Below are 27996 nucleotides of genomic sequence, written 5' to 3'. Positions count from 1 at the left end.
AATTGCACAAGACTTTGGAGGCACACATCAAACTAGAAGGAATTTAACACCCAAGAGCAAAATTCTAGGCATTTGTTCTTCCAACATCCCGGTCGCAGTGAGATTACATTATCTGATAAGATACATTATTGGACAACCTCAACATCCGCAAGTTACCCGGACCATATTTACATGAAATCTCAGGGTTTAGTACGTAATATACAACCTAAAGTTCATAAGCAGGAAACCTGGCCTCAGATGGTTCAGTCGTGTCCATGAAAAGGCAGGCCATCCCTCCAATGCCTTCGAACAAAGAGTAGGGGCGATCGCCTCCGTGCATCTTTCCCTCTGATATAAGCCTAAGCGCCCTATCTTGTAGGAAGCAAGCAAAAGCTTTAGCCCTGTACAAGTACTCTGCATTGCCCGTGAGTCGGGATAATGAAAGAAACACGTAAGCATTCCCGCTGATGCCATGACAGATGCCGACGCGCTTAAGAAGACCCCGACTCCAAACCACCTCCCCCGCATCTACAGCTGCTTGCAGGAACTCCTTACTGCCAAAAACCTGTAAAAGTACCATTGGGAAGATGAAATTGAAGCTAATTCATGACCAGAATGAGACATGCCGGAAGAATGTTTTTTTTTGTATAGATCGAGCAAATATATTTAACTGCAGCAGCGACTTCCAACTGTATATAGTGCCAGTTGCCATTACCAATATCCCCTCTCTATCTTTTCTCTGAGTTATAGTCCGTGAAAATGAGCATTTCAATGCACATTTTAGGAAAACAGAGTCGCATTTTTTAGACATTATAGCAGTTTCTCAAGCAACAATAAATCAATTCAATTGAATCAGGAGGCTTAATTGAAAGCCGAACCTCAGCTGCCTTTACAAGAGTTAATGCAACCCCAGGAGCACCATGGCACCAATGGACTAGACGATCTGTCTCGCTGCCTTCGCTCGAAGGATAATTGCCACTTGGGAATCGATTTTTGATCATATAGTGGAGTGTACCCTTGACATCCTCCACTTCATCTGGTTTTAGTGGCATGTCCATCAACACATGCATGATGCCTGCCAATCCATGCGCAGCACCCCAATACTTCTTTCCATGCCATTCATACATCAGTGGACATTTTCCTCCTTTTGCCAATCGTCTTCCATACTTGATCACATCATCCACCACTGCTCTCTGCAGACACATAAACACCGTTATTATTGATCGATTTTGATCAATGAGCATACATGCAACTGTTAAAAGAGAGGTTGGGAACCAAGCAAAAAAATTGCAAGAGATTAATGTCTGTACCATGCGAGCCGCTGATATTGTCTCTTTACCAATGTGCTTATTCAGGAAAGAGCCAGCCCAGAGGAACCCTGCTCTCCCATATAACAACTCATTTGGCAAGTCTCGTGGCAGTTGGATCTGTTCATATATTCCTGATAGTGTGTCACGACAAATACAGAAATACATGGACATTGGAAAGGAGTATCATAGAAAGAAACCACAAACCTCCTTGAATCTTGTCAAGTAGTGATCAAGCAACCTTTCATCACCAGAATGCTTAGCCACAACTGCACCAAGAGCACAAACACCAGCTTGCCCACATATAAATGTCACTCGCCTGCAATGTCAAATTTGCATATCATGAGGGCATTACATTACAATTAACTGGCTCCGAATCTGTAGCTCTGAGCCATTGTAATCTCATTTTATTAGGGAAGCACAGAGAAAGACTCAAAAGCCTAGACAGAACCAAAGACCAGAATATTTATTTTGAGCAGCTTCATAGAATAGACAGAATCATAGCCTAGACAAATTATATTGAGCAACTTCATAGAAAGGGAGAAGTACGAGTCTCAGTTCGACCAGGGCCGCATAACCATGACTAGAATCATAAGAAAAGTCCCAAATGATGTTTCAGTCTCTCAGCAGCTATTGCAGCCACTGGCGAGTCTGAAAGCCGGAAGCAAATGATTTCAAGCAGCTTAAGCAAAACCCAATTTGTTCAAAATGTCTTTAAGGAGCTAATACATGTAAGCCACTGCCATAAGAAACAAAAGTAACAGTTGAGCACAGAAATGGGCCAGGTTACGGCCCCGCAATTGTAAATATTAAACGTGAGAGAGAGTACCCAGAATCACGAGAAGCAGCATCACATGCCCTGATTATCTCAGAGCACAGCCTGAGATCACTCTCATTCTTGGTGACCTGGAAAGCTTTAAAGACCAGGTAAGCCGTCCCTAGAGCACCGGTATACAGAGTATAGTCCTGCAATCGTTTGCCACCCACTGCCCATGTCTCCCTCGCCACCTGAAACAACATAAGAGAACTCCAGTGACCCTTGTCGCGCAATTCACAAAGCTTGAAATTCAAGCTAATTAAATATCAATCGTCACTAACTTGTTCTATCCAGTATCCATCGTGAAGTCAACCGGGCAATTCAGAAACTCACAAAAGATGATAACTTGATGGATCCTAAGCCACTGCAGTGGCATTAACGCACGAGCACGACCCCCCACACGCAAGACCCAAGACTCGAGGACAAAAACCCAAAACAGGAATGGACAAAGTCAGAGACTTGAGAGGTGAAATGAGCTCTGGGAACCGAAAAGCGCGCAGCTTGAGGATAATTCCTCGAAGAAAAACAGTATCGAAGATCGGGAAGTACAGTGTCCTTGAGGTCGAGAGCTGCTTTCTTCAGCTTTTCAGAAAGAGCGGCGTGGGGAAGATAGAGGAGCTTGGAGAGCGAGTCCTTGGCTCTTTCGGCGGCGGCATCTTCCGCGGAAGCTTCCGGCACGAAGTCCGGCATCGGGTTGGGGAAGTAACGATCCGCCATGCTCGACGAGTTGGGAAGCTCTCGCGAGCAACGAAATACGACTCCAGCAAGAGACAGAGAGAGAAGCTTCAGGAAACGATTATGGGCCTGGCCCAATGGGCTTCAAGAGAAGCCCAGATTCTTCTGCACAGTGAGTTTGGATCCGCAATGCCTTCATTTTGCACTCCTTTGCAAAGACTTTGCCACCATCATTTTCGTCCTCAATGACGAGAAAAGCTCGTCCAAATTACAAATAGATAATCTTCGGCCCATGAAATACCTTGCTAACTCGGGGAAGGAGGCGATAGATATGTGAGCCCCTAACAGTAGCCTATGTGTCCGTTCCTCAATCACTAAGTCGACCTAGTAAGGTCAACATACCGAATTATTCATGCAATAAATGAGTTAGCACACTTCAGTCCAATTCTACCAATTTAGAGGCTGTTCGGTAGTGCTTCAAGCATTGAAACACGTCTCCCTCTAGCGACCGGTCCCTAGTCGTGTGGTGGACATTTGGCCTCTTGCAGATCGATCCTACCTATCAATCTAGTGCAAATAACCATTGGAGTTTGCTCCAGAAGCCACCCTTCAATATAAAAGAAGGAGATGGAGGTTCGAATCCCCACATTTTCAGGGAATTGAGGTAGGGACGATATAGTTTCAAAAGTGAGTTTTAACTCCCACACCCTGCAAGAAGGTGAGGCAAAAGTTTGAAAGTAAACGTTATAGTAGGAACATAACAGAACCGATAAAAAAAAAAAAAAATCTAGTGCGAGAGGCCGTGATTCGTGGTGCCTTAAGGGGAAGCCTATAAACACGTGAGACAAGCCGAAAAGAGGAGGCGGCCGACTCCTCAATCTGCAACTTGGAGGCCCCCATCTTATGACATGATTGTCTTTACCCTTCCCTTCTCATCTCCCGGAACTTTGATGAAAGTGAAAGAAATTAAAGTCAAACCATGTGCTTTTTCGCACCTTAATATGATAACCCTTGAAGTCGTACGTTGGGATTATTGCTCTCTATCCCAGCCTCTTCTTAGCCATCCTAGTCCTTTTGACTTTGTACAAATTGGAAGTCCATGCCTTGATTTTACAAACTTTGTACACATCGGAGTCCGGACCATCACCGGAGTACTTTTTTTTATGTAAGGTTTAGGGTCAAGTCCAGCTCGATGGCCAGGAAATGAAAGGTTGCATAGGAAATGCAAGTTGACAGTTTTCGTGCTGAGCCCATGCCATAATAATATGATAAGATGACCTAGACCTAGAGCTACAACTCCAAGTCTTGATATTTCACGGTCTAGCATTACATCGATATGGCATCAAAAGCTAAGATCTCAAATTTCTCGTGTTTGGATTTTGCTATTTCACGTGATACCTAACCATATAAATATAGAATTTTTCATACCCAGAGCTCAAAAAATCGAGATTTTGCACACGATGCGGGACAATAATGCACGGAAAGTGTTAATGATCGGGCCTCACCTTTTTTTTTGTGCGACAGCCTGAATTTCATTATCCAGGAAAAGCGATAAGCAACGATTATAGAGCGAGGGAAAATGAGAAGAAGGATGCGAAAGCAGGTTTCGCCAGAGACGGTCGACAAAGACGGCTTCGCACGTGCAGCAATCGACAAACGTCGCCCACGAAAAGAAACCAGCGCAGCCCCCACTTTTTCCATCCATCTTCTTCACTTCATCATTGTCTTCATCTACTCCTTTCTTTTTCTTTTTTTAAGTGACTGTCGCCCGTTTTGGTTTCGTTTCGATTGGAACCGCGTGACGGTACCAGCGGAGATACCGGGATTCGCGCGCACCGTAGGTAGTGCCGAACAGAGAGAAGATAAGATAAGCCACCTCTCGTCTCGTCTCTTCCCCCGCACGGTGTCGTTTCCGGGGCACTTATCTGCGCTCCAGCATGTGAGAAGTACGGATTTCAGACAGCTCGCGCGCATCGGACAGCGCCTGTCGTGTCGCGTCTCTGTCTGCGTTTTTGGACAGTCTTTCGATCTAGCGGTGCGGGCCACCTCGGGGGGGAATCTTTTGGCTCGCTGTAAACCACTCCTTTTTTACGCTCGCCGCCTGCATCTCCTTGTCCGTTTCGCATTCAATTTTCGTTGGTATATTTTTATGAGAGCTCGTGCTGAATGCGAGAACGTGACGTTTACCGTCTACCAGCCGATGCATCCAATGATCCCGGGTAGATCGCGAGCGCGGTGAGCGCTGTCCGGAGACCGATACACGTTCTTGATGTGGGGGAAATACAACATGACAAAAATAAGTGATGTCACTGCTTAGGTTCGTAGCTGAATAGATAATATTAATGAGACAGGAGCCGATATTCTTAAAAAAGAGGGACCTAGGCAACTTGAGATTTTTATTGAATCTGTCCGGCTCTAACAAATTAAAAGGGGGAAAAAAAAAACGTGCGTAGATCTAGGAAAACATGGCGTTCCCACATGGACAGGTTTCCATCTTTGACCAAAGGCTCAGTCCCTGCAAATTTACCCAACTCTAGCTTACGGAGCTCGTGTTTCCCGTTAAAGTTGGTTACGGATTCCGATTGGATTTCAGCCAAATCGGGAGCGGCTCCGTGACGGAGTTACAGCAACTGGAGTCTTTTTAATGCCTGGGTTGGATAAAGGTGCTTCGTACAAGATAGACAAAGGTGACGGATAGAGCAACCTAATTGTTATAATCAAAGCAGGTGGGTCTTAATGAACCACCAGAACGTTTGAATATTGTCTTTCCACGCAAGAGAAATATCACTTTAGATGCAGAGAGAGTGAAAGAGACCGAAGAAATGGGAAAATGAAAGGGCAATGTGATTGTCCAACCACCCATCGGAAAAAAAAATGTTCCTTTTTTTGTCTGGTTGGTGTTTTGGACCATATTAAATGAACCTGCTTTCCACGTCAAACGGGAAAAAAAGAGAAAAAAAGACAATGAACGTCCTAATTACAAGTTGGACTTCGGGGATTCGACAGGGATTCTGGCAACTACAGGCGATGTCCGTATGCGCCCGTGTCAAACATCAATCAAACGGAAGTAATAGAACACCAACTCGGAAGATGAGATTGTAGTAATTCTTGTATGGGCACCAAGTTGCTGTTCACTTTATGTAATTGAATGGATCGGAGAGAGAAATGGAGCGCATGGGGGTCCGGTTACTTCTCGACTGTTTTTCCGGATCAGAAGGCTCTCTTTCTTAAAGCATTTTCAACATGTAGCCATCAACAATGAAGACATCTTTGGTTGTTTAGGATGCATGAATGAGAAAATCTCGGTACTTTGGAGACTCGTTGTAGAAGACCCAAGTCGGTGAATGAGGCCCGAGTTAACCGATTGGGGTTTACAGCTTGGTAGCCGTGGATGCCGAGTCTGGACTCGAGGTTTTGAATTAGTTGGGGGAGCCTTTGTGGTCATGACTTTGGCGACCGGAGTTCGGAGGATTGAAACTCGACGATTATTTTTCTTTTTGTCGCATATTGAAAGGTGCAGAAACTTTTTTCCACTGAGGGTATGCACCATACGCTTTGCCGTATTATATATCTTGAAAACAAAACAACTTTTTTACCGTCATGTAAATCTAAGATTCGAATAAGGCTTTGCCAGAGAGTATATACATCGGACACACCCTGTCGAGAGGGCTAATGAAGAAATTACCCTAAAGGGACCGTCCCTATTTTATTTTTTTCCTTAATTATTGATTCATGCACCTATAGGGCTATAGTTTAGCTTTGAAATTCCGAACTCATATCACAGAATTCCTTCTTCTTTACCAACCCGACGGGAATAAAAAAAGGTGAAAATCGAATCAGATGACATGGTGATACGTACTCATCTCGTGCAATGATGCTGATTAAAAAGCATATTCCCTAGAGCTAAGTCGCCATAGTTTTGTCCTTTTTTATACTATTCGGAATGGATGTCCATAAGGCACGACAGAACATGTCCCATATAAAAAGTCCATTTGATATGCTATCACTTATTAGCTCATTATTCTAGTAATCTCTCCGATACCTTATCAGACAGAGAGAGAAAGAGAGAGAGAGAGACACACACACACACCCCACACCCCACCCACTAAGCTAAATCATTTGAGAAAGTTGTTGAACTAATTGGGATTAAAAAAATATGTCCTGACTAAGTTAGTGAGCTATTCTTTAACCGTTAAATTTCTATACACGTCGCGATTTGTGAAAATTAGATTTTAAGGATTTCAAGAAAAGAGAGAAAAAGAAAGAAAGAATAAAATCACGGTGATCAACCTGCACAATGTAATCTATACTCCATTACATCTATATTATAGAGAATTTACTTTTGAAGATTTAATTGCGCTTTTAACGACATTACAAAAAAAATCAACCCGAAATAGTCAAGATTAATCGACCCAACCAAGTTTTAAATTTATTGTCCTATCTTTCGTAAATACTCACATTACATACACATATAGGTGAGTTCTGGCCATTAATCATGCATGTTTGATGAATTTTATAATAATATTCACTAATGAAATCTAGGACTAAGCTTTTCCTAGACGTCCCTTGTCGGAAAAGCTGCAAAAGATGGGGGTTTGCATATACGACCAAGATTCCATAAGATGCTTTGGATATCCATTTGCCTGGGCATGGGATGACGACAAACGATGCTAATATGATATCACATGGCAATCTCGACGGTCCAAATCGATTCGATTTTTGCGTGGTCCCAAGGGACAACGACGTAAGATACCAAAGAAAAAGAAAGGAAAAAGAAAAAAGGAGAAGGGGAAGAAGAAGAAGAAGAAGAAAGGATTACCAGTTTTTGGAATGCAGATTTTTGCTCCTCGCCTCGGATGCGACAGGACGGCCTTTCTCTCCTTTCGCTTTCGCGCTCCTGGCCAAGCACGAAATGGGAACACGCGAAAGCTGAGAACTGCAATTTGCGCCATTTCCGTGCAATGGGTATGGTCCTTTGCAAGCTGTACGTACGGGGGACATTAAGGCTAAAGACCGCCTTGAAAGACCCACGACCTTTCATCACTGTACCATCGAAAACGTGCCGTCGTAGCCACGGCAGTGCTTGGGGAACATTGCACAGAGCAAAGCACATCTTCGTGTCCAAAATTCATGAGCATCATTACCCGAACATGCAAAGCGCTCTACAGCTTAGTGCTTCGTGAAACCGAGGTTGCTTACGAGAAATCCATCTCTCTTTCTCGCAAGTATCTAACTTATTAAAGCCGGTAAACTTCTAGACGCGAAAACAGAAACAAAAGGGTATTTTTCCGCGACCGTTGTTGCACATCTTATATCCACGCCTAGGACTAGTCTTTTGTTTGTTGCTTTCCTCTCCTTTTTGGCCCATTATGACTGAATATTATTGAGTTCATTAAGCTCTAAATTTGAAGGAACAGTGTAGGCCTTCGGAAGCAGGAAAAAGCTTTTCAAGTCACTGATTGAAGCGTTTGTTCCACGAAAGCAAGCTGGATGACTTTTTAATAATTGCCGACCATTTTCCATGTGATTATTCTCAAGGCTTCATGGCCTTTGACGATGTTTGGAGATATGCGTCCACTGCGGAACATTGAGACGACAAGACGCAAAGAAGCGGAGAGAAATCCCAAGTTTACTATACTGATCTGGCGTCACTAAATCGATTGAGTATAGATAATTAATGATAGCTACTAGCTAATAGTATATGCTGAAGTGCTCGATTATGCTTGACACACGGGCGATCTCCTTCGATCTACTAGCTTGATCTTTGGGTCGAGCGAAAAGACTTTGTTCACTAAATAACGCGACACGACTTTCTGTTTGGCTTCACAAGAAACCCTAATTCGATGAGCTTCTATTCCGAAGAGTACGAGAGAAGGAAAGATGAAAATCGAGCTGAAATCGCCAGGCGGGCCCGGTTAGGGGGGTTTCCTTTCGGAAGCAAGATGATGCGGAGAAATGGCATGTTTCTCGTGAGGATTACATGGAGAGATCATTGAGGCGTGTTTTTCCATTTGCGATTTCTGCATGTGACTAGCGATCAGTGGAGATCCAACGGGCCGTACAGATATTTGTCCCCGCCGAAATTATTATGATCAGTGGCATTTACTCCGTGCCCTCTCTTTGTCTTGGATCTGAACAGGCCGGGGCATCGCTCTAACCCTCCACGTGGTAGACCCCTCCTTGACCTTCATCATCATATCCTTCTGCTTCTTCTTATTTTGTCAACGTGACATTGATGAGTAATAAAACGAAATAAAGAAACAGAAAATCATGCTTGGTCTTAATTACCACAGCATTGCTCCCATGTTGGTGTGTGACCTGACCATCCAAATGGGTAAGCTGAAGGATCTCGTCACAAAAAGCACCGTCCTCCTCGGCTCCGTCCCGTGAATTAACCGAATCCCACCCGTGACGACGGGCGGGTTTTCCAAGATCCCAGCATCTGTGTGCATCCTCTATAACTATGTGTGTCATCGATGTCGCCAGGATCCAACGTGCTGTACATCGGGTTGATCGCATTGATCGAAGTTAGTGGTGACCTGGTTCGGGCGAGTATTTCTCACGCTGCGGGTCAAAGGGTTTTCTTTTTTGTTGGTCAAACAGGTCAAAGTGGTGCGGCGGTATCAAAACTTCCCAACGTATGAAAGCTGTCCAATCGAATTGTTAGGCCGACGTATGTAAGCTGTCAGTTGAAAGGGTAGTGTGAGGGGTGTAGTGGGAGGCATCTGCTTTCCCCACTGCACTGCCACCCACCAATTATGTTGCTGTGTCAAAGCGGAGCATTCAAAGATTGAACCAATCCAATCTGAGCCCACGTTCACACGCAGACACAGGTAAAGAATGGTGCGTCCCTTCCCTTTCCACCAGACTATTTGAATCGACTAATGGAGTATCCGATCTCCAAAAACAATAGAGGAAAGATAAGAATGTTTATGGCCATGAATCAGCAACTCGGGAAAATGATGATTTATGTGGATTCATCTGTTCCATCGACTGTTACCATAGACGTTATCATGGGTTATTTAGTATTCAATATCGGCTGTTTTATTTAAGTGAGCTGACTAGGTTTTTTACATTAAAAAATTCAATATATACATATTAAACTGGCTTCAGAGTTTCACTTTCTTGGCAAAAAAAAAAAAGGTAGTCGTGTGTCAGATTCAATTCATCATTTCCTAGTATCCCGTTTGGTTCACTTTTCTAGAAATGGAGAACCAGACTGGTAATTACGGGAAATCTCGAACGGGACTAATTTCTATGGCCGGTTTGGCCTGATTTCTGATTCTATTTTGAACCCATGTTGACCCTACCTTTACCATGATGCCAACCTTTCGATGACTTTTCTCCCCCGAATAAAATATTATGAAAGTTGTGAAGATTGTAGTGGATGGGACTCATAAAAAACCTTTCAATACTTCGGCTACATTACCGGCAGATTAGAGGGACCCTTTTCTCCTAATTTTACTCCATCACTTTCTTTCTTAAGCAAAGTCAGTGACATCTCACGGCTGTAGTTTCCCTCTGGAAAAGTTAAAGAATATGTGGTTCTCCGACTTCATCATCATCGACCATCTTCAATCACGGCACTCGCGAGCTTCTTGATGCTGATGACGCCCCCACCACATGTCAATTAACCTATATCGCCATCGAATATTGGCGTCTCTCGTCTCTCTGTTAATAAAGGTTCTTTTCTCATGGCTCAGATCCATGAAGGAAACATCAGAGAAAGGGACACGCGCGGCTGGCGTGGCCTCGCGACTCGTTCCCTCGACGAGCCAGATCCTTTTCATAAAAAAGGAAAGGCTACTTTTCCAGTGAATTAAGAGGAAAAAGATCTCTTCACGACGTCATTTCTCATGATTACCATCGCAAGTTGACAGAAAGATAAGAGTAAGATACTCTTCTCTTGGAGTCTTCAAGATGGTGGATGAGGTAAGAGCCATGGGAGTCGTTGACAGATGATCCCTGCACGCAAGGCCTTCTCATTACAACATTCAAATAAATCGAAAGGCATCTCATCAGGAGCTCAAGCCCTGACATTCAGCTCTTCTACAGAATGTGCGCATGCTTCCCGTGCTGGGTTGAATATACATATAAACTTACATCTGCATCATATTCTCCGTCATTTGATAAGGCGATGTGGAGCGTGGTGGTCCTGCAGATGGCTTTCGCATCAGCTTACTTATTTTAAATTAGAAGTAAAATCGGCAGAACCATTGTCGTTGCCCATTCATGTAGCCTTTAATATTACAGTCAACTTAGGGATGTACTGCAAGTATGCAGGGGGAGATCTTTTTGCCAGTTAAAAAATGGATCTCTTTTCTAGAAATAATTAATCAATGAGATGAAACAGCTGGGTCTAATATATAGTATATAGAGATTGGAGCAAGGTGTGGTCAAATAGTGGTTGATTATGGAAGGTTGAAGCTCTAGCTCGTCATGACAGCCGTGTTCAGACATGATCCCTCGTGAAGAATTGCCAAAATAACGTGTTTTGTTCTAGAGAGACGAGGTGAACGTGGTGGTTGAATCCTACTTGTTAAAATGTCGTGACAACCCTCGTTGTCAATGAACGTTCCCATGGGATTAGAAACCGCTAGCAATGCGTCTTGGAATGACAAGGACTGGTACTGAGTTATAGTCATGCCTCTTTTAGTCCAAAATAGATTATCGAGACATCAATTCTTGTGATTCACAAGGGTCAAATATGTCGACTTCTTTTATTTTTATTTTGTTTCTTTGGGTTTGCTGCACATCGAATTTGAAATGGGTGTGGTTTGTGACTTAAATTAATACCTTGCCCATGTCATTAACACGGTTTTTAACTTCCACATGCTTTTGGTTTTTAGCTGAATATTGTAACATGATCCCCGTGCTCTTTTTTTTTATAATCAAACCGACTGTATTAGGAAACAACTTACATCGACTATGAGACAGTGACGGTTATTTTATTTCATTTTTCGTGTTACGAGTGGTTGGGATGCAAGTAAGATATGATTATTCAATTAGACAGGTTAAAAGACCCAACGCATTCACAACTTACGTTTCTTTCTCCTATTTATTTATTTATTTATTTATTTATTGAAGTTTTATGCATCCACGTTCCAACTATTAATACTAACTTGCCTTCTCTTTGAGATCGTCGGTGTGTATCTCGAGTCTTTTTTTCAAATTAAAACGCTGGCTATAGGGAGTATTATTAAACTGATGAGATCGTTCTTCTGTTTGGTGTGACAATGGCATTCCATAGGTTATTGGTTCAAATCTCATCAGTTATGTGTAAACTAGTCTGAGCGAGGACCATCAGGAATAGGTATAAGGTTCAGATTCAATCGGTTCGTGGAATTTATCGGGTGTTTCACAAGCCTCTAAGTAATTAGGTTTCCATACTCGCGTCCTTGTATTATCAGGAAAAAGAAAAAAAACTAAAAAATGCCCATTATTTTGTGGATTTTTTTTTTTTATGGAAGAATTGTTGGCTTATACAACCGCTAATTGAATGTAATTTCTTTAAGTTAGTAAATGTAGTCCCAAATATTTTGATGATTTTTCAATATAATCATTCTATCCAATTTAAGCTTGCAAGTCAGCATTGGTCATCTAGCCAATTCGAGCTAAATATCGCCAACATGAATGTCGGTCATTTTATGTGACATTGTTGATGACACTAGCCGACCCTCACTTGTGGCTAAGAACACCAAGGATCTGTTAACCCTACTAATTGAAGTTCAGGCAGACGAAGGACAAAAAGAAATGAAAAGAAAAAAATTGAAAAAATTTCCTCAAAACGGCATCATTTTGAACCTTATCAAACACGTCAGCTCCTCTATCCGTGCCATGTATATATCGGAAAATTATCAATAGATTTAGATCTAACATTGGTAAATTTAAAAAGTTTAAGAACGAATTGCTGGTTTTATAATAAATTTAGGAGTTTTCGGAAAACTTTCCGGACGGGCAATTTCTAGTGTGCTCAAATTTGCCGCAGCTTAAATTCGAAAAGTTAAATTTCCCCGGAGCACATGTTTACATAACAACAAATCTAGCTGAAATTCAAATTCTCACCAATTATTGCTTTAGGACAATTCGATTGCTCCACTAGAGACAGGAGTGATTAATTCACCATATCATTTTGTTGACCAACGGAAAATCGCCCTGATAATATTGTAAGATCGTAACGTGGCCCCCACATGTGTTGGCCCCTTACGTCGCAACCCATCCCATCCCAACGCGCTCTCTCTGCTGCTTCCTCGTAGCGTCGCTCCTCTATAAATCTTAATCTCCTCGATACCACACCACCACCCACCACCACCGCCATACCACCATCTCTCTCTCTCTCATTCTCTCTCATTCTCTCTCTACCCCGAGCAAAGATCGTATTTGCATGGCAGCTGGGTTGTTCAGCCACAGAGTCAGCGACCTCTGCCTCGGCAAGCCCGCCCTGAGGTCGCTCCCCGTCGCCGCCACCGTCGGCGATGCGCTGTCCGCCCTGAGGAGCTCGGAGGACAGCTTCCTCAGCGTCTGGAGCTGCGACCACCGCTCCAAGGCCGCCGCCGCGGCGTCGCACGAAGGAGGAGAGGGAGGGGAGTGCCGCTGCGTGGGGAAGCTGTGCATGGTGGACGTCATTTGCTATCTCTCCACCGAGGACAGCCTGTCGTCTCCTTTGGAGGCCCTGAAAGCGCCCGTCTCCGCGCTTCTGCCGAAGATCCCGGGTCAAGTCGTGCACGTCGAGCCTTCTTCGAGGTGAGCGCCATGAGAATGGGCAATCTTTCTCTAATTTGTCCTTCTGAACTGCGTTCTTTTCCGGTGTGTTTGGCCTTAACCGTGATGGATTTTCTTGAAGGATCTACAGTTCTTTTCGATTTTCTTTGTCTTTACTCAATTGACTGTCACTTCATGTCCGGGGTTTCAGGATTTGGATTTTCGCGTGCGTTCTGCTTTTTCCATCGCATGATTTTGCCTGAAATATAGGGTCTTGTGCTACGAGTTCAGATTGTTATTATCCTTCCCAGATATGAGGATTAAATCTCTTCCTTTTAACTCTTCAGATTGGTGGAAGCTATAGATCTCATTCTGCAAGGAGCTCAAAACCTGGTCGTACCGATTCAAACTAGGTCCACAAGAAGAAAACAGCACCAGAAACTATCTTCCTCAACGGGTCCTATCACAGTTCACAAAGGAGAAGAATTCTGCTGGCTGACTCAAGAAGATGTGATCAGGTTCCTCCTCAACTCCATCGGCATATTCTCTCCCATCCCTGCACGAACCATCGACACCCTCGGCCTCATAAGCACCGAAGTCCTCGCGGTCGATTACCACTCCCCTGCCTCGGCGGCGCTCGAGGCCATCTCCCGCTCGCTCGTCGAGCAAACCTCGGTAGCCGTGGTGGACGTGGAAGGGGTCTTGATCGGCGAGATCTCGCCTTCCACGCTCGCTTGTTGCGAAGAGACGGTCGCAGCCGCCGTGGCGACCCTCTCCTGCGGCGACCTCATGTCCTACATCGACTGCGGGGGGCCGCCAGAGGATCTCGTCCGGGTGGTGAAAGAGAGACTAAAGGAGAGGAATTGCAGAGGAATGTTGGAAGAATTCGAGATATCTTCAGCACCAAGTAATTCGTCGATGTCCTCGTCGTCGGACGAGGAGAGCTTTTCGTCCCCGAACACCAGATTGGCAAGATCAGGGAAGTACAGCAGGTCTCACAGCTACTCAGCTAGGATGGTGAGGAGGTCAGAGGCGATAGTCTGTCACCCCAAGAGTTCGTTGATGGCTGTGATGATTCAAGCCATTGCACACCGTGTGAATTATGTGTGGGTCATTGAGGATGATTGTAGCTTGGTGGGGATTGTCACATTCTCTAGCATTTTGGAAGTTTTCAGGGAACATCTGGAGAATTTGGAGTAGGGTCTTCCTCGGTTCTCGTCATTAATTTGTTTCTCTTTGTTCTGGTTTGTTCTGGTTTACTATTTCCCAGGTCAGAATGCTGAAATTGTGAGTGGGAGGATGGGAAGAGAAAGAACTGCAAAAAAGAAAAGAAAAAGAAACTACCAAGTGGTGTTCATATTGTGCTTTGAGCTTTCTGCCCTTTTCTTTGTTCAATCCAAGATCATGAAGAGGGTCTTTGGCTCGATGGTTTGATTATGTTGCTTTCCCTTTTTCGAAGAAATTCTTTTAAGCTTTTGGTCTTATGATATTGGATTTTGAGGTATCTTTCTTGTGTGGGCCTAGGCTCTGATTTTCTTTAGGTTCTCGCGTTCACTTCATGGATGAAGATACTCTTTGAGATCGTGTTGGGTGCATGTGCGCGTCCGTTGTTGTCTGACCATAAAAAATGGGGAAGGAGAGTTTTGTCTTGGGGTTTAAAGGAATTAAGAATCTCCTTCTTCATGTGCGTATTTATTCTGGACTTTGCTTTAACATTTACTCAACCAAAACATGCACTCTGCCTGCTGTCAATCTTTCGTGCTTTGACTCTCATTCTCCATATTCAAGCCCCTTTTCGTTCCGGCCTTTTGTGGAGACAACGCAATGTCCGAGATACGCTACCGGAACGGTTCGAATTACCTGTGGTAATAATCCTCGACTCACCCTAAAACAGAACCGGACGGTGTTTATGTCCTAGAACAGAAAAAAAAATGAGGACGAAGATGCCTACCACTTTTGAACAGATAGCAATTATTTTTTTCCTCTTTTGGCTTTTTGATGAAGGGGATATCCGGATCTGTTTAGAGAGACCAAATCATATGCTTTTGGCCTGATATGCTTAGTCATACTTGGATTGATAATATGAAAACCCTCCATAGGACCGGGAATAGTATAATAAAAAAAAAAGGGTTGGTCGAAAATTCGACATTTTCTAATGGTCTCGCCGAGGCCTTCCGGATCATCAAAGACGTTGGACGAGCGGGCGAGCTATATCTTAATCAATATTTGGAAAGGCTTTATTTGATGATGGTACGTTCCAGGCAGCATCCAAGTAACTAGAAGAGCTTATCTTATCTTTATTGACACGATACGCGAGTAAAATGTGTTGAGGAAACTGAGCTGTTGGCTAGACCGGTCAAAGTTGAATGGCAAGGAAGTGGCCGAAGGCTTCAAAATGAAGCCTTAATGGACGGACCAAACCTAAAGAATTGCTCGGAAATGTCCTAATTTTTGCGGCCTAATTTCCTAAAAATATCTTAATTTTAGGTTTGGTCCCAATTATATTCCGAATTTTTTTTGTCTAAAGAAAAATTCCTAATTTTAAGTGCAGTCCAAATCAACTATCAACTTTTTTTCTTGTCTAAGAAAAAAACTAACTTTAAGTTCAGTCTCAAATTCACCATGAACTTGAACTCTAGTTCCAAATTTGTCTCTTTAGCACTGTGTCAAAAAATCGCGACTAGTTGTCCCTAATTTCCTTAATTTTCTTATCAAAGAACTTTTTCATCTTTGAGAGAATTTTCCACGTTGCCTTGTTGACATGGATTTTAACGACACGGAAATATAACATCAAATAACTAATCGTGATCTTTGGATGGAGGATTAAAGGAGGCAAAATTGAGACTAGATTGAAAGTTGGTAATTTTTTTGATAAAAAAAAATCGGGAGCAGATATGGGACTAAACTTAAAGTTTGGTTGATTTTAAATAAGAAAAATTTTGAGCCAAATTTGGATTGATGTTTTTTCTTTTGAACAAAAATAATAATAAATTCGAGGGTAGAATTGATATTCAATATAAAATTTGCGGTTTATTAGGGGATTAGGCCTAATTTTTTGGGCCATAGCTTTACTTTCGGTCTGTCAGCCTAACTGGTGAAGGCTTCAAGATTTGCATAGGCACCACATTTAATACACGATAGATTGAAAAGATGGCAAGCCAAATTAAGAAGGGTTGATCGCGGGACTCGCCTCCAGTGCTTATCCTGGGAGATTGCTTTGATTCATCTTCAAGGAACTGCAGGGTTTCCAGCTCGAGCAGATGGTTTCAAGACCCTCGCACCGAATTCTCTAGATCATTAAATGCTCGTTTCTAATGCTTTACACTTCAGTTACGACCAGGGTGGTCAAAGCTCACAAAATAGGAATGGCAAGTCAAATGTTAGTAATATTAGGGTCCGTAGATATCTTCTAGAGATATATAAGATATTTTCTCTTATTTCAATATCTGTTTTGATTACATATATCTCATTTAATTCCTTTTAATTTATTCTATCTAAGCCTGTAAATAGGCTCTCATGTACTCTTTTCAATACATCAAATTGTAAAGAAGATTCCTCAATCCTCTTTTCTATTTATATTTAACTAACAATTTGCCGGTTTCTTCATTTTCTGACAAACACATACATGGTGCAATTCACCAGCACCATTCTTTAAGGATGTATTGGTGCTTGGTAATAGCGACAAATCCCTTTCCCAGGATTACCCTCCATCCGTCCTTTCACAGGAGGCATCTACTATGGCCATTATAATCGAACTCGAGGGATAAGTTTATGCTTGCCGGTATACAGGTGATTCGAAAAACTGCAGGAAGGTGGTGTACCTTTAAACGGATAGGCGATCGAGCAGCAATGGAGATGATAACGGCTTTTGCTGCGGCAGTTCCCGATACGCAAAAGACGATGACATGAAGCAACCGAGGACTGGGAATGCAAAAAATAGCCATTTCTGCCCAGCTACTTCAGTGAGGTAGGAAATCGGACAGAGAATAATAGACGCGTGATTATTCATGGACAAGAACAGTTGCAATAGACCGACGGTGTCAAAAGGAGACCCGCCAACCGAAATGTGGCTGGATACGTGGAATTGAAGGCCCGGACACAATAATCACAATAGGTCAGTGAGGTCCCGAATCTGCAAATTTTAAAACTTTAACCAACCCAAGCTCTATTTTTCTTTTTTTTTTTTTTTTTTTTTTGCGAAAACTGAACATTGTTGGAATATATTTCATAGTCAATCATTTTTGGAAAAGACTATTTATTTTTTTTCGTTTTTGTTGGGGTATATCAAATGAGCTGGAAGTCAATTCTGATGTCGAAAATTATAAAATAACAACAATTACACCAATCCCTTCTAATCCTTTCAGGCGCTGATCAGCCTGAAAGTATGAATGGGAAGTTATTGGTCATTATGAATTTGCAACCTCCATCAACTGGGCATGTCCATTCACAATGCATCCTCGGAAGAGGCTTTTCGTCACTGCAGTATCAACATCATACTAAACTAAACGAGGAAGAGTTGATAGATGGAAAGTCCGACCCTTACTTCAAGCTGTTAATTAGTATTCATCAACCTCCATCAGGAATTTGGGGATCAGTGATGATGGCTTAAAATAGAAATATCAACCATTTAGCCATTTCAGGCCGCAGGCCTTCGTAATGGTGCATATTTGAAACAATTCATATGAACACCAGTGATTATTTAATGACTTCGTGAGTTGAAGGATAAGATGGTAATATCATTCTTCATTCAAATACACCAAAAGCATTGATTCGGACAAGCGACAAGCATGGTAGAGCCCCAGGAAGAATTCAAGACAGGAAAATGTTCAAATAACATATGGTGCAAGTAGCTTGCGTAAAATTACAGTATCCAATATTAAGCTCCCAAGACAAAAAAATGGTTTAACTCAGAACACGAATCCCTCTATAAAGGCAAAGTAGTTACAAACTGTTTATAGTGAAAGAAGCAGATTATCAGCCTTGGATCTTGTCCTTCAAGTACTTCAAAATAGCTTTAGTTCCTTTATCAAGAATTGTCCTTCGAATACTGTACAAGTGAAGACTATATCAGGATAAACTGTATTTGTGGACTCACGTCTCTTTTTATTTATTTGACAGTGAAAATGTTGAAAAAACCCAACAAAGTTTTCTACTGTGAAAGCATGGAGCAGAATCAACTATACACCAGATTGTCTATCTTCAGCCATTTGCACTTACAAAAAAGAAACATACATAATGAATGGCATGCAATGGATGTTGCAGCAACGCAGGAATTTGTATGGGTTGAAGTTTATAAAGATGACATTCCATTTCAATAGGCTGGAGTTTGGAGAGATGTTTTTGTGCCACCCAGGCCCACAGCCCACTCTTGTTTCCATTCTTAACAGAACAAGTCTTTTCTGTTGACACGGTACTGTGAACTAAAATCAGTCTTAGTTTTAGAAAGGTAGTTTCTGGAGTTTAATCATTGACTATGATCCCAATGTATGCATAGAAAATGAGAGCCATCTCAAGCCAGCATTATTGAAGAATGAAAACCATAAAGACATTCTCAATAGTCCCCCAACCCAAAAAAAAAATGAAAAAGTACAGCATACCTTCTCAATGGATTTCCCTCAAGTCTTAAGGCCTGCAGGCTGTCTTCGAGAAATCCCTGATCAAGGAACTTTCTATTAAGAATACCATCCATTATACCCTACTTAACTACAAACAAAGAGAGATAAAACTAATGTATCTAAACTGGGAGTGGGTAATGGCAACACATAGTAGATGAACCAGCACAGCTCTGGCTAGGTCAAAAGAGCTCTGACAGCTCCTGAGGTTGACAAAAATAAGTATGTTTTCCAATTGATGTAGTATTGCAAATACGAGTAACCACAAATAAGTCAAATTTATTTACTTGTGGGTCAAAAGCCATATGTGACATAGGGATACATGCCCACCACGACAGGCAATAAAAATACCGAAATTACTTGCTGCACAGAGCTTAATCTTTAGGGAACAGATCTTACTAGCTGAGGAGGAAGCGATGGTATATTGTTGTTGGAGAGGTCAAGCTCAGTAAGAGTTGTGAGAGTCCCAATCTCCTGTATGTCAGTATAAAAAGAAACATACAATGTCGTAAATCTAGAAAAGGGATGCTAATAGAAAACGTTGCAATACTATGATAAGAGTAATGGTGTCATAAACAGGAAGATGCACATTTTGATATACTGTCTAGTAAGCATAGCGTTTTGTACCATTCCTTCATAAGTAAGTTCATACCGGATAAGCTGTCGGGACTAGATGGACAAGCACCACCACCACCCAAAGAAACCTCATGCACGTGTGGCACAGACACAGAGAGAGAGAGAGAGAGACAGAGAGAGACAGAGACAGAGACAGAGAGACCACTACCTCTGGAATAATTTGAAGGGAATTTTGGCCCAAGTCAAGGATTTTCAAGTGCGTCAAGCTCAATATATCCGATGGGAATTCTTGAAGCCGCATCTGTCTAAGTAGTCAAAATAGAATTTTGCAAATGCATCAGGACAGTTACGCCTAATAAAGATAAAAAATGCACAAATACAAACAAATATACATAGAATTCACAGTCACCATAATGTCCGCTTAGTTACCTTAAATATAGTTCCTGCAATTGTTGCAAACACAAAAATGCTGGACTTCTTGGCAGTGAAGCAGCATTGCCGCTTAAATCCAAAATCTGGAGCATGCTTACAGCTTGAAATCCATCAGGTGGAATCTGTAGTCACGTATGGTAGGGCAGTCACATAAGAATGATTTAAACACATGGAAAAGGCAACAGAAGAAAATGGAATCAACAATCATGATTCACACAATAATTAATGCTTAGGGACAATAGTTACAGTTCTTAGAGAGAATGAGTGGAATACAAGCAGCAACCACATGGCAATCACCGTGCCAAATAACTGAATGTAGGAAAATTACAATGATGTTTCCATCAGTAAGAGCTCCCTATAACTTAACCTTCCTGTTACAAGGTCGAAATTTTTTTCCAAAATACCTCATGACCAAGGCCATAAGCCTTTTGATCTAAGTGCATACTCAAGAGAACATTTTGCTTTGTTATTTTGTACATGACTATCTATTTTTCTAGTGCAAAGCAACATGGAAATGACTTGGCATTCTTTCTTTTCCTTGTTTTCCCTAAGAGAGCTTAGTTTTATGCAAACCAAAGGAAGAAACAGCCAGAAAACAAAGCTTTTCATCATGTATTTGATTATAATCAAATTCACCGAAGTAGAAAACAATTGGGATTACCTGACCAAGGCAATTATAATCCAGCTTCAAGCAAGAAAGCTTTGTAAGTGGCTTTAAAATTTCACCAGGCCACTCTTTGATCTTATTCCTGGATAATATCAAAGTCTGCACATTCAGACAAACAGAGACCGGCTTTAAGACTGAAAAAAATTGAACATTAGGAGTAGCGTATATATACAAGCTGAAATTTACCTGCTGCATTCAAATATACTATATAAAAGTAATGCATGTCAGAGCAACAGATCCATGGACCTTCTTGCAATCAAAACGGTATTGCTATTGGAAATACATAAAAATATTACCTATTAACATAACAACCCAGCTATAATAGGCTTCCCTCCCTCCCAGCAAGGGTAGGAAGAGTGGTTGTTAGCTAAAAGCTTATTTCAGATTTAAGGGAAACACATATAACTTTGACACGTACATATTGACTTAGAAAGGGGACATAGGACAATCAGAAAGCTGGCACGACATTTATATGTACCCTATGACAATGACAGCCATGCTCCAGATCACACATTTCCATGAAGTTAACTATCCTATGATTGGCTTATGCACAGGCCCTAATTGCAAAGTCTATTTCGTACAAAACCAGGACAGGATACATTTTTCTCAGTGGGGCAGGAACATTTTGCTAATTTTTAGATAAACTAAAGTAAGGACTTAAAATTATAAGGATGAAATAAGGAGGATGCTAGGCCTTTGGAACCCGTACAGGTAACAAAAACAGCTAATTGTTCTCCATCGTTCTCTACTTTGAGATAGCGGAAAATTTGAAGAAGGGGAGAAGAAAAGCGAATTACCTGCAAGGAAGCACACAAAGAAAGCTGAGAGGGCAGCTCTTCGATGGAGTTCTTCGAAAGACTGACTTTGACTAAATCACCTCCTTCCCAAACTTCTGATGGCACCACATTCAAACCCATTCCGTCTAAAGAGAGTTCCTGAAAGTCATAAAAGGTAAATCAACTCCATTAATGGCTGAGGGGCCTAATGTCTACACATGCAGTCTGAAACCGAGTGCTGAAACTGAGTGTGCATTTGTGTGCATGAACCTCCTCCAAATTTGTAACATCAAAATAGAACTTCACAAAACTAAGTGACCCAACCGAAGCATGGTAATTGCTGGCCACCAAAACAAAACCAAGTCATTGTGGCTATCCTCTTCTATTCATATTCTCTCCAACCAGATACATTCCTTTTGACCGACTGGACCAGCTTTAAATTACTAGAGAATAGCAGGACTGCAAAACAGGACGTATCAGTTTTCTCTCTTTTATTACCATTCTTGTTCGTATACATCAGCCAAAATGGTGAATTATCGGGCTCTGCAGTTCTCTACACATGAAATGAAGTATTCACCTAAAACATTTTTTCCCAATGACAAGTTTATTTGTCCTATACTACGAATTATCTGGATATTGCACTAGCCATGTACCTTTGAACTGATAGATAGTCGAGCAGCCATTGAGACAACATTGTCTTTTGTTGTAGCAGCTTCAGAATCTATACAAAAGGATGACATAAATTGAAGAGACAAAATCATTGGCAAAAGAAAAAATAAATAAAGAGTACAAAATTTCGCAAATAATGAAGTAATGAACTCCTACTAATAGCAGAAGCACTAAAGATCTAGAAAGAGCTGAGATAATAAAATAGTGCAAGCATTATGCTCAGACTCATTTACCTTCGCTTTCAGAAACCCTACTTCGAAGGTACCTCAATAAAGCAGGTGTTGGTCCATTAACCAACGAGCTGAAAATGGGAAATGTTGTATGAGTGAACCCATGAAGCATCAGATCTGCAGCACATTAACTTACAAACCTTCTAAGAGTTCGTAGAGGATTTCCAGTAAGCAAAAGTTTCCGCAGAGTAGTCATCTTTCCTACATGATCAAAAAAGAGTTCATTTCCTATAAGTGTGATGTGAGAGAGATAAATGTACTCCATGGTGTTCATCTGCGATATGCATAATAAAACACAGACACTGCACAGTCAACTAGGCAATTAGAATCGCGACCCACTCTTTTATATGACTGCTTCCTTCATGAACACACATCTACCAAGCTTTTGATCTCACATGACAAGATGATTACCTTCTTGCAGCGAACCTCTGAGCAAGTAAAGGAGTGACACTAGTTTCACTTAGATGCTAGAGAAGCAAAGAATTCGGTAGTGTCTCAAATGTGATATTGTTCCATATGCTTACTGCCAGGGTAACCAGCTTGATTTTATCTTCAGTAAATCCTAGTGTGCCACAAATTGTTGGATGTTATCCCTGGGGCTATATCGCTCTAATTACAAAAGGGATTTGTTATCTTGTTTAAGAATAAATACCTTAATTTTTTTATAAAAATAATACCACAAAACAAAAATTCAAGTGCAACATTTGCAGAGGCCACCTTTTTAACATAAAATCAGAAGAAATGGTTTTGCCATCAAATGTCAAGCCAAATACTGGGACAAGACTATAGTTATACCCCACTTACTCTGCGCAACATCTAGAGCTGATTTAACTGGTTAATTGAATTGAACAGGAAAAGAAAGGTAGGATTGTTAACCATCTTCAGATCAGACCTGCTATATCATTAGATGAGCTTACCAATTTCCGGGGGCAGTCCAGTTAACGAATTATTGGATAGATCCAGGACTGAAAGGTGCAGCTTGCATGCCTCCACAGGAAAATCTTTCAACTGAATAGATAGGGATAAATTATCAACCAATCCAACATCTATTAATCTCAAAAGGTAAGATGCCTAAACCCAGGCCTGGTACAATCAAAGCAAGGAAAAAAGAAAGAAAAGGCTGACAAAAAATGCATGTGGCCAGATGATAGGGTCAATAGAACTTTTCCAAATGTAGAAAGGAAAAACAAAATGAACTTCACACACCTGATTTCCACGCAGATCTAAGGTGCCTAATTTAGAAAGTTCCCCCATTTCTGATGGCAATGAATGCAGAGAGTTATTCCTGTAAGATGAAGTCAAGCATTCAAATTCAACATCAAAATTCATAAATCTAAAATCAGGAATATCTTATCACTGGAGACATCACCCCATATATAACTCTGCGAGGGAAGAGCAACCCCTGATTGAATCCGGTATTGAAGAAATTCCTGCAGAAACACACCATGGCATATCAATGAATGGAATGAAGTGTGATGCTGGAAAGTTAAGATTTAGAAAGGAATCTGTGGCATGATTTACTCACGGTTTTGATGAAGGTCCAGACGGATGAGACGGGAAAGGCTTCCCAAGTTCTCTGGTATAGCATTGAGCAAATTTCTCGCTGCAACACACAAGAGAGAAGTCAATTATCAAGGTGTAAAAGAAGACTAGCAGAGAATATACTTGCCTGCGTTGAGCTCTCTGAGCACAGTCCAGGATGCAAACATATGGCCAGAGAGACTTGTCAACTTGTTTCCCTGGCAAAATTGGCATGAGAGATTTGAAAACTAACATAGAGCTAAAAGGTAAACCAGTGGAGTAACTAAAGGAACAACTACACGCACCTCCACTTCTACTTTGGTTAGTTTGGAACAGTTTGCAAGATCTTCGGGTAAGCTGATGATGGTGTTATTTGATGCCTGGAGAATGCATGAGGAACACAAGTCCAAAAGTTATAATTTAGGGAAAGGAGAATGCTTATATTAAGGCATAAACTCGTTTCAGCTGTGAAATCATTAACCCCAAAAAAATAAAAAATCAGAATGAATATTATCAGCTCTTGGGCAGAGATAAGTCACAAGATTTGTTGTAACGATTAACTGCATAAACATCAGTACATGTAAAGTTTACGCAGTGAGAATTTTCTACTATTAAACATCTCAAGGATTATTCTTTATTCAGACTTAAAAAGGCATATGGCAGTGATAATGATGCAAAGGTCATAGATTAGTTAAATTTATCTATGCAAAGTTCAGCTGACCTCACAGCATGAGCTGCCATTATTTAACTGAAAAAGTACATAACCCAATTGATGAATATGGTAAATCGACGTAAATCAATCAAGATGGTCATAAGTTACCTTAAATTCCGAAAGGTCCAAACATCTACTGAGAGAGATAGGTATTTCCTTCAATTGATTGTTTGAGCAATCAAACCTATAAAAGGTTAAAAGGAAAACAAGAAAACTTCAATACAACCTGCTTGTGACCAAACAAACCACATGCAGACACCTTTTGACATCACACATGCTATTCTTATCAGTCGTTGGATGGTAATATTCTGTAATCACTTTCCATGCAGAGGAGAGGTCGAAGACTACAATCAATTTTCAATAGAATGACCGCACCAATATACAGCAGAAGTCGCTTGTTGCGTATTACCATTAAACAGAATCAACAGGATGCACTCAATATAAGTCATATCTCTCTAAAGTGCAGAATTAAGCTACTTGCTTTAAATAATGGTCTTAGAGGAAATTTCTTATGAAAGCTATTAGGGAAACAGAAAGAGGAAATAATGAGCAATCGATCGCAAACAGGCGACTCTTTTTTGAGTAATTCAAAATTGGTAGACTATCCAGGATGAGTAGCTCTTCCATAACGAAAGTGAATGTGATCTGAGAAGGATTAGCAAGATCATCAAAAGATAAAGAAGATGCGGCAACCTACTTGACAAGAGAAGTTGCAGATCCAATCTCGTCAGGTAAACCAGTAATTGAGTTGTGGGAGACATCTAATGACTTAAGCATCGGAAGCCTGAGAAAGATAACACTCAAAAAAAAAAATAAGCACTTAAAATAGGAAAATCAATTGAGATTAGAAGAGAATTGGAAAACTTACTCTCCTATAGCAGCTGGAAGCTGGGTGAGTTTATTATGGCTTAAGTTCAGCACAGTCAGCACCGATAGGTTTCTCAAATCTTCTTTAAGAATTTCGATGTCATTATGAGCCAGAATAAGCTTTTGTAGCTCCACAGCCTACAGAGATACACCATTGAGATCCAATAAAAGCAAGACAGGATATTACATATAAAGCAAAGTCTAAAAGTAAAAAAGAAAATCGGAAGAGGAATAATTCCTACCTCCCACCACTTTTCACCATGACCAACCGCATCCGAACTTTGGTAAACCTCACCGGGCACATCTCTAGGAGCAGACAATATCAACCAATGAGCTCTTAAATGTAAACCCATCATGTAGCATCGAGATTTATTCAAAGTGATGGGAAAAATAAAGCTGAAGGTGTAAAGCTGTCTATGGTCCATCTGCTCTGTGTCGCCATATTCAGTCCTCGCTTCTTTTTATTTTTTATTTTTTTGCCCCGTGGACACATTCACAAAGTATATAATGCATTCGTTTCATGATTCTACGTAGGAGGTAATGATACAGTAGTTTTAAGTTCAAAATGACAGAGAAACAAATAGCGTTTTGCATGCACAACACAGCAAGCCGAAAGAAAAGAATCGCCAGCAAGAGAAATGAGCAGAGCTGAACTAGGAATCAAGTCATGATTTCAACCGGTCTATCCCACTAACTTGCTACCGAACACAAAGCTTGAGACAATGTCCCCCAGCTCCATTGTGTCCCCAAAGAAAGCACAGCCAAATATTTCAAACCGTGACAACATCAAGAGAGGAGATGGTGGTTTAACATTCTAGATTGGGACTTCAAAGGAGAGTCCGCAGCTCTTCCGCGCCTAATCTGGCTGGGAAACATTATATCCGCCAAGGGCAATAAATGCATGGAAAAAAAAAAACCCAGTTCCTACGGCATAATTGTGAAAATTAGAAGCAGAACTGCGAACTTCTCCCGCGCAATCGCTAATGCTCGGGGGAATTCTTTGCCGGAGCAGATTAATTGAGGTCGCTCTTAGCTTATTCTAATCAAACTGTCGACCTACGTCCCCACGCGCCGGTCTGATAATGAGCCGCGATCATGAGAAAAACAACGAGCTCCAAATGCATCATCGGTAATCCTAATGCCGACTCGGAACTCTTTATCGATCCCATTCACAGAGACGGCGAAGCAGAAACTCGCGCTCTAAAACCGAAAGCTACAGAGCCGCCTCCGGCAAACGGATCGAGCGAACGGTCTCGCGTCGATCGATTGACGGGACGAGGATCCGATGGGCGGAGCGATGGGACGGGGAACTCACTTGAGCGAGCGATTGGAGAGGTTGAGCGAGCCGGAGGATCTCGCGGCTTTGTTCAGCCGATCCATGGCGGATCCGCGAGGGGAACGCGACGCAACGCAGCGCGTGCTGAGTTGAGCTGTTACATCTATCGGTCGACGATGTAGAAGCGAAGCCTCGGAACTGGAAAATGTCGCTTCGCGACTGAACAATGCACGTCTTTCTTTTCCCGTGTCCTGTAAATTCTTTCTTGAGGGTCTTGAGGATAAATGGAAGTGGAAAGGATTATATGTTTAACGATCAGCGCCCGCTGCGCAATTAATTTTCCTAATTTATATTATCCGTCAAGACTTTTAACAATGAGAATTTTTATTCCGAGAAGTGATGTATCGACTTAACCTGGGTGGAGTATAGTAGTTTTGAAATTAGATTATTCAATACAGAAGTGATGCGCACGTAGTACATGGAGTCGATTAGAACGTCTTGAGAAAGTGGTCGTGATGATAGGGGATGATTTGGTGAAGGGGAAAGAGTGGAAGGTGTGAATCAATTCGACCAAAAAAAAATATATATTGTGTCAATCAAGACTATGGCACGCGGTAAGTGGCTACTTACCAATATAAAATGGATAAAAACACTAATTACTCGATAGGAGTGTTTTTTTTAGGCTTCGTTTAACGAAAAATATTTTTCAAGAAAGCAATTTTCTTTTTTTTTTGACATTTTTGTCACTTAAAAAAATGAATAACAGAAATATTTGCCCGCTTAGTAGAAAACTTATATTTAAATAAAAAATTTGGAGGAAAATTATTTTTCTTGAAATTTTACACTTAATCATAGATTCCAACACTAATTCCCAACATCTAGGACCAAGCCTTTGGCACTCGGGCCTAAGTTCATCAAAGGATGAGCCCGTGATCCTAATGCCCATGCTTAGATCCTTGACGCCCTCGCCAATGTCCATAGAGGCCAAGCCCAAGTCTACAAAGGTCAAGCATGGGATCTTAGTACTTGAGTTCAAATCCCCAACACCAAGGCCCAAGTTCACAATGGTCGTGCTCGAGGCCACAAAGATCATACCTAGGTCCATTGAGGCGGGGGCTGAGATCCAATTGCTCTTGCCCTGATTCTTGACACTCAAGGAAAGATCCATCATGCCAAACC

The 27996-nt window shown here is 41.5% G+C and overlaps 3 protein-coding genes across 3 annotated transcripts; 1 reads left to right on the top strand and 2 right to left on the bottom strand.

The window, feature by feature from the left end:
• Positions 1–21: 21 nt before the first annotated feature.
• Positions 22–2865, bottom strand: LOC104450145 (lanC-like protein GCR2). Its single transcript, XM_010064586.2, has 6 exons — positions 2653–2865; positions 2116–2294; positions 1494–1605; positions 1290–1406; positions 858–1172; positions 22–544 (listed from the first exon to the last, which is right to left on the bottom strand). The coding sequence occupies exons 1-6, from the start codon at positions 2818–2820 to the stop codon at positions 206–208; spliced, it is 1230 nt and encodes a 409-aa protein (XP_010062888.2). The 5' UTR covers positions 2821–2865; the 3' UTR covers positions 22–205.
• Positions 2866–13085: 10220 nt separating this feature from the next.
• Positions 13086–14983, top strand: LOC104450144 (CBS domain-containing protein CBSX5). Its single transcript, XM_010064585.3, has 2 exons — positions 13086–13521; positions 13827–14983. Exons 1-2 carry the CDS (start codon positions 13163–13165, stop codon positions 14677–14679), a joined length of 1212 nt encoding a protein of 403 aa, XP_010062887.2. The 5' UTR covers positions 13086–13162; the 3' UTR covers positions 14680–14983.
• A 3218-nt stretch (positions 14984–18201) lies between these two features.
• On the bottom strand, positions 18202–27113 carry LOC104450143 (plant intracellular Ras-group-related LRR protein 6). The gene is made up of 21 exons (XM_010064584.3): positions 26857–27113; positions 25784–25847; positions 25543–25679; positions 25372–25458; positions 24783–24858; positions 24268–24342; positions 24111–24180; positions 23967–24044; positions 23811–23871; positions 23648–23726; positions 23359–23449; positions 22582–22642; positions 22445–22512; positions 22196–22263; positions 21564–21701; positions 20761–20865; positions 20097–20221; positions 19876–19972; positions 19491–19565; positions 19077–19132; positions 18202–18526 (listed from the first exon to the last, which is right to left on the bottom strand). Exons 1-21 carry the CDS (start codon positions 26919–26921, stop codon positions 18454–18456), a joined length of 1749 nt encoding a protein of 582 aa, XP_010062886.2. The 5' UTR covers positions 26922–27113; the 3' UTR covers positions 18202–18453.
• Between the last annotated feature and the right edge of the window lie 883 nt (positions 27114–27996).

This window comes from Eucalyptus grandis, chromosome 6, assembly GCF_016545825.1.
Source record: "Eucalyptus grandis isolate ANBG69807.140 chromosome 6, ASM1654582v1, whole genome shotgun sequence".
Taxonomy (NCBI): Eukaryota; Viridiplantae; Streptophyta; class Magnoliopsida; order Myrtales; family Myrtaceae; genus Eucalyptus; species Eucalyptus grandis.
Note: the sequence above shows the minus strand (reverse complement) of the source record. Positions and strands in the feature narration are given on the sequence as shown.

Excerpts from the sequence above, each read along its gene's own strand:
- LOC104450145 (XM_010064586.2), bottom strand. The coding sequence starts at position 2,820 with ATGGCGGATCGTTACTTCCCCAACCCGATGCCGGACTTCGTGCCGGAA. Across the intron at positions 2,295-2,652 it reads CTCTCGACCTCAAGGACACT|GTGGCGAGGGAGACATGGGC; the intron begins GTACTTCCCGAT and ends ATGTTGTTTCAG. Across the intron at positions 545-857 it reads CTCTTGTAAAGGCAGCTGAG|GTTTTTGGCAGTAAGGAGTT; the intron begins GTTCGGCTTTCA and ends GTACTTTTACAG.
- LOC104450144 (XM_010064585.3), top strand. The coding sequence starts at position 13,163 with ATGGCAGCTGGGTTGTTCAGCCACAGAGTCAGCGACCTCTGCCTCGGC. Across the intron at positions 13,522-13,826 it reads CACGTCGAGCCTTCTTCGAG|ATTGGTGGAAGCTATAGATC; the intron begins GTGAGCGCCATG and ends TTAACTCTTCAG.
- LOC104450143 (XM_010064584.3), bottom strand. The coding sequence starts at position 26,921 with ATGGATCGGCTGAACAAAGCCGCGAGATCCTCCGGCTCGCTCAACCTC. Across the intron at positions 25,459-25,542 it reads CTTCCAGCTGCTATAGGAGA|GCTTCCGATGCTTAAGTCAT; the intron begins GTAAGTTTTCCA and ends TATCTTTCTCAG. Across the intron at positions 22,264-22,444 it reads TAGGGTTTCTGAAAGCGAAG|ATTCTGAAGCTGCTACAACA; the intron begins GTAAATGAGTCT and ends CCTTTTGTATAG.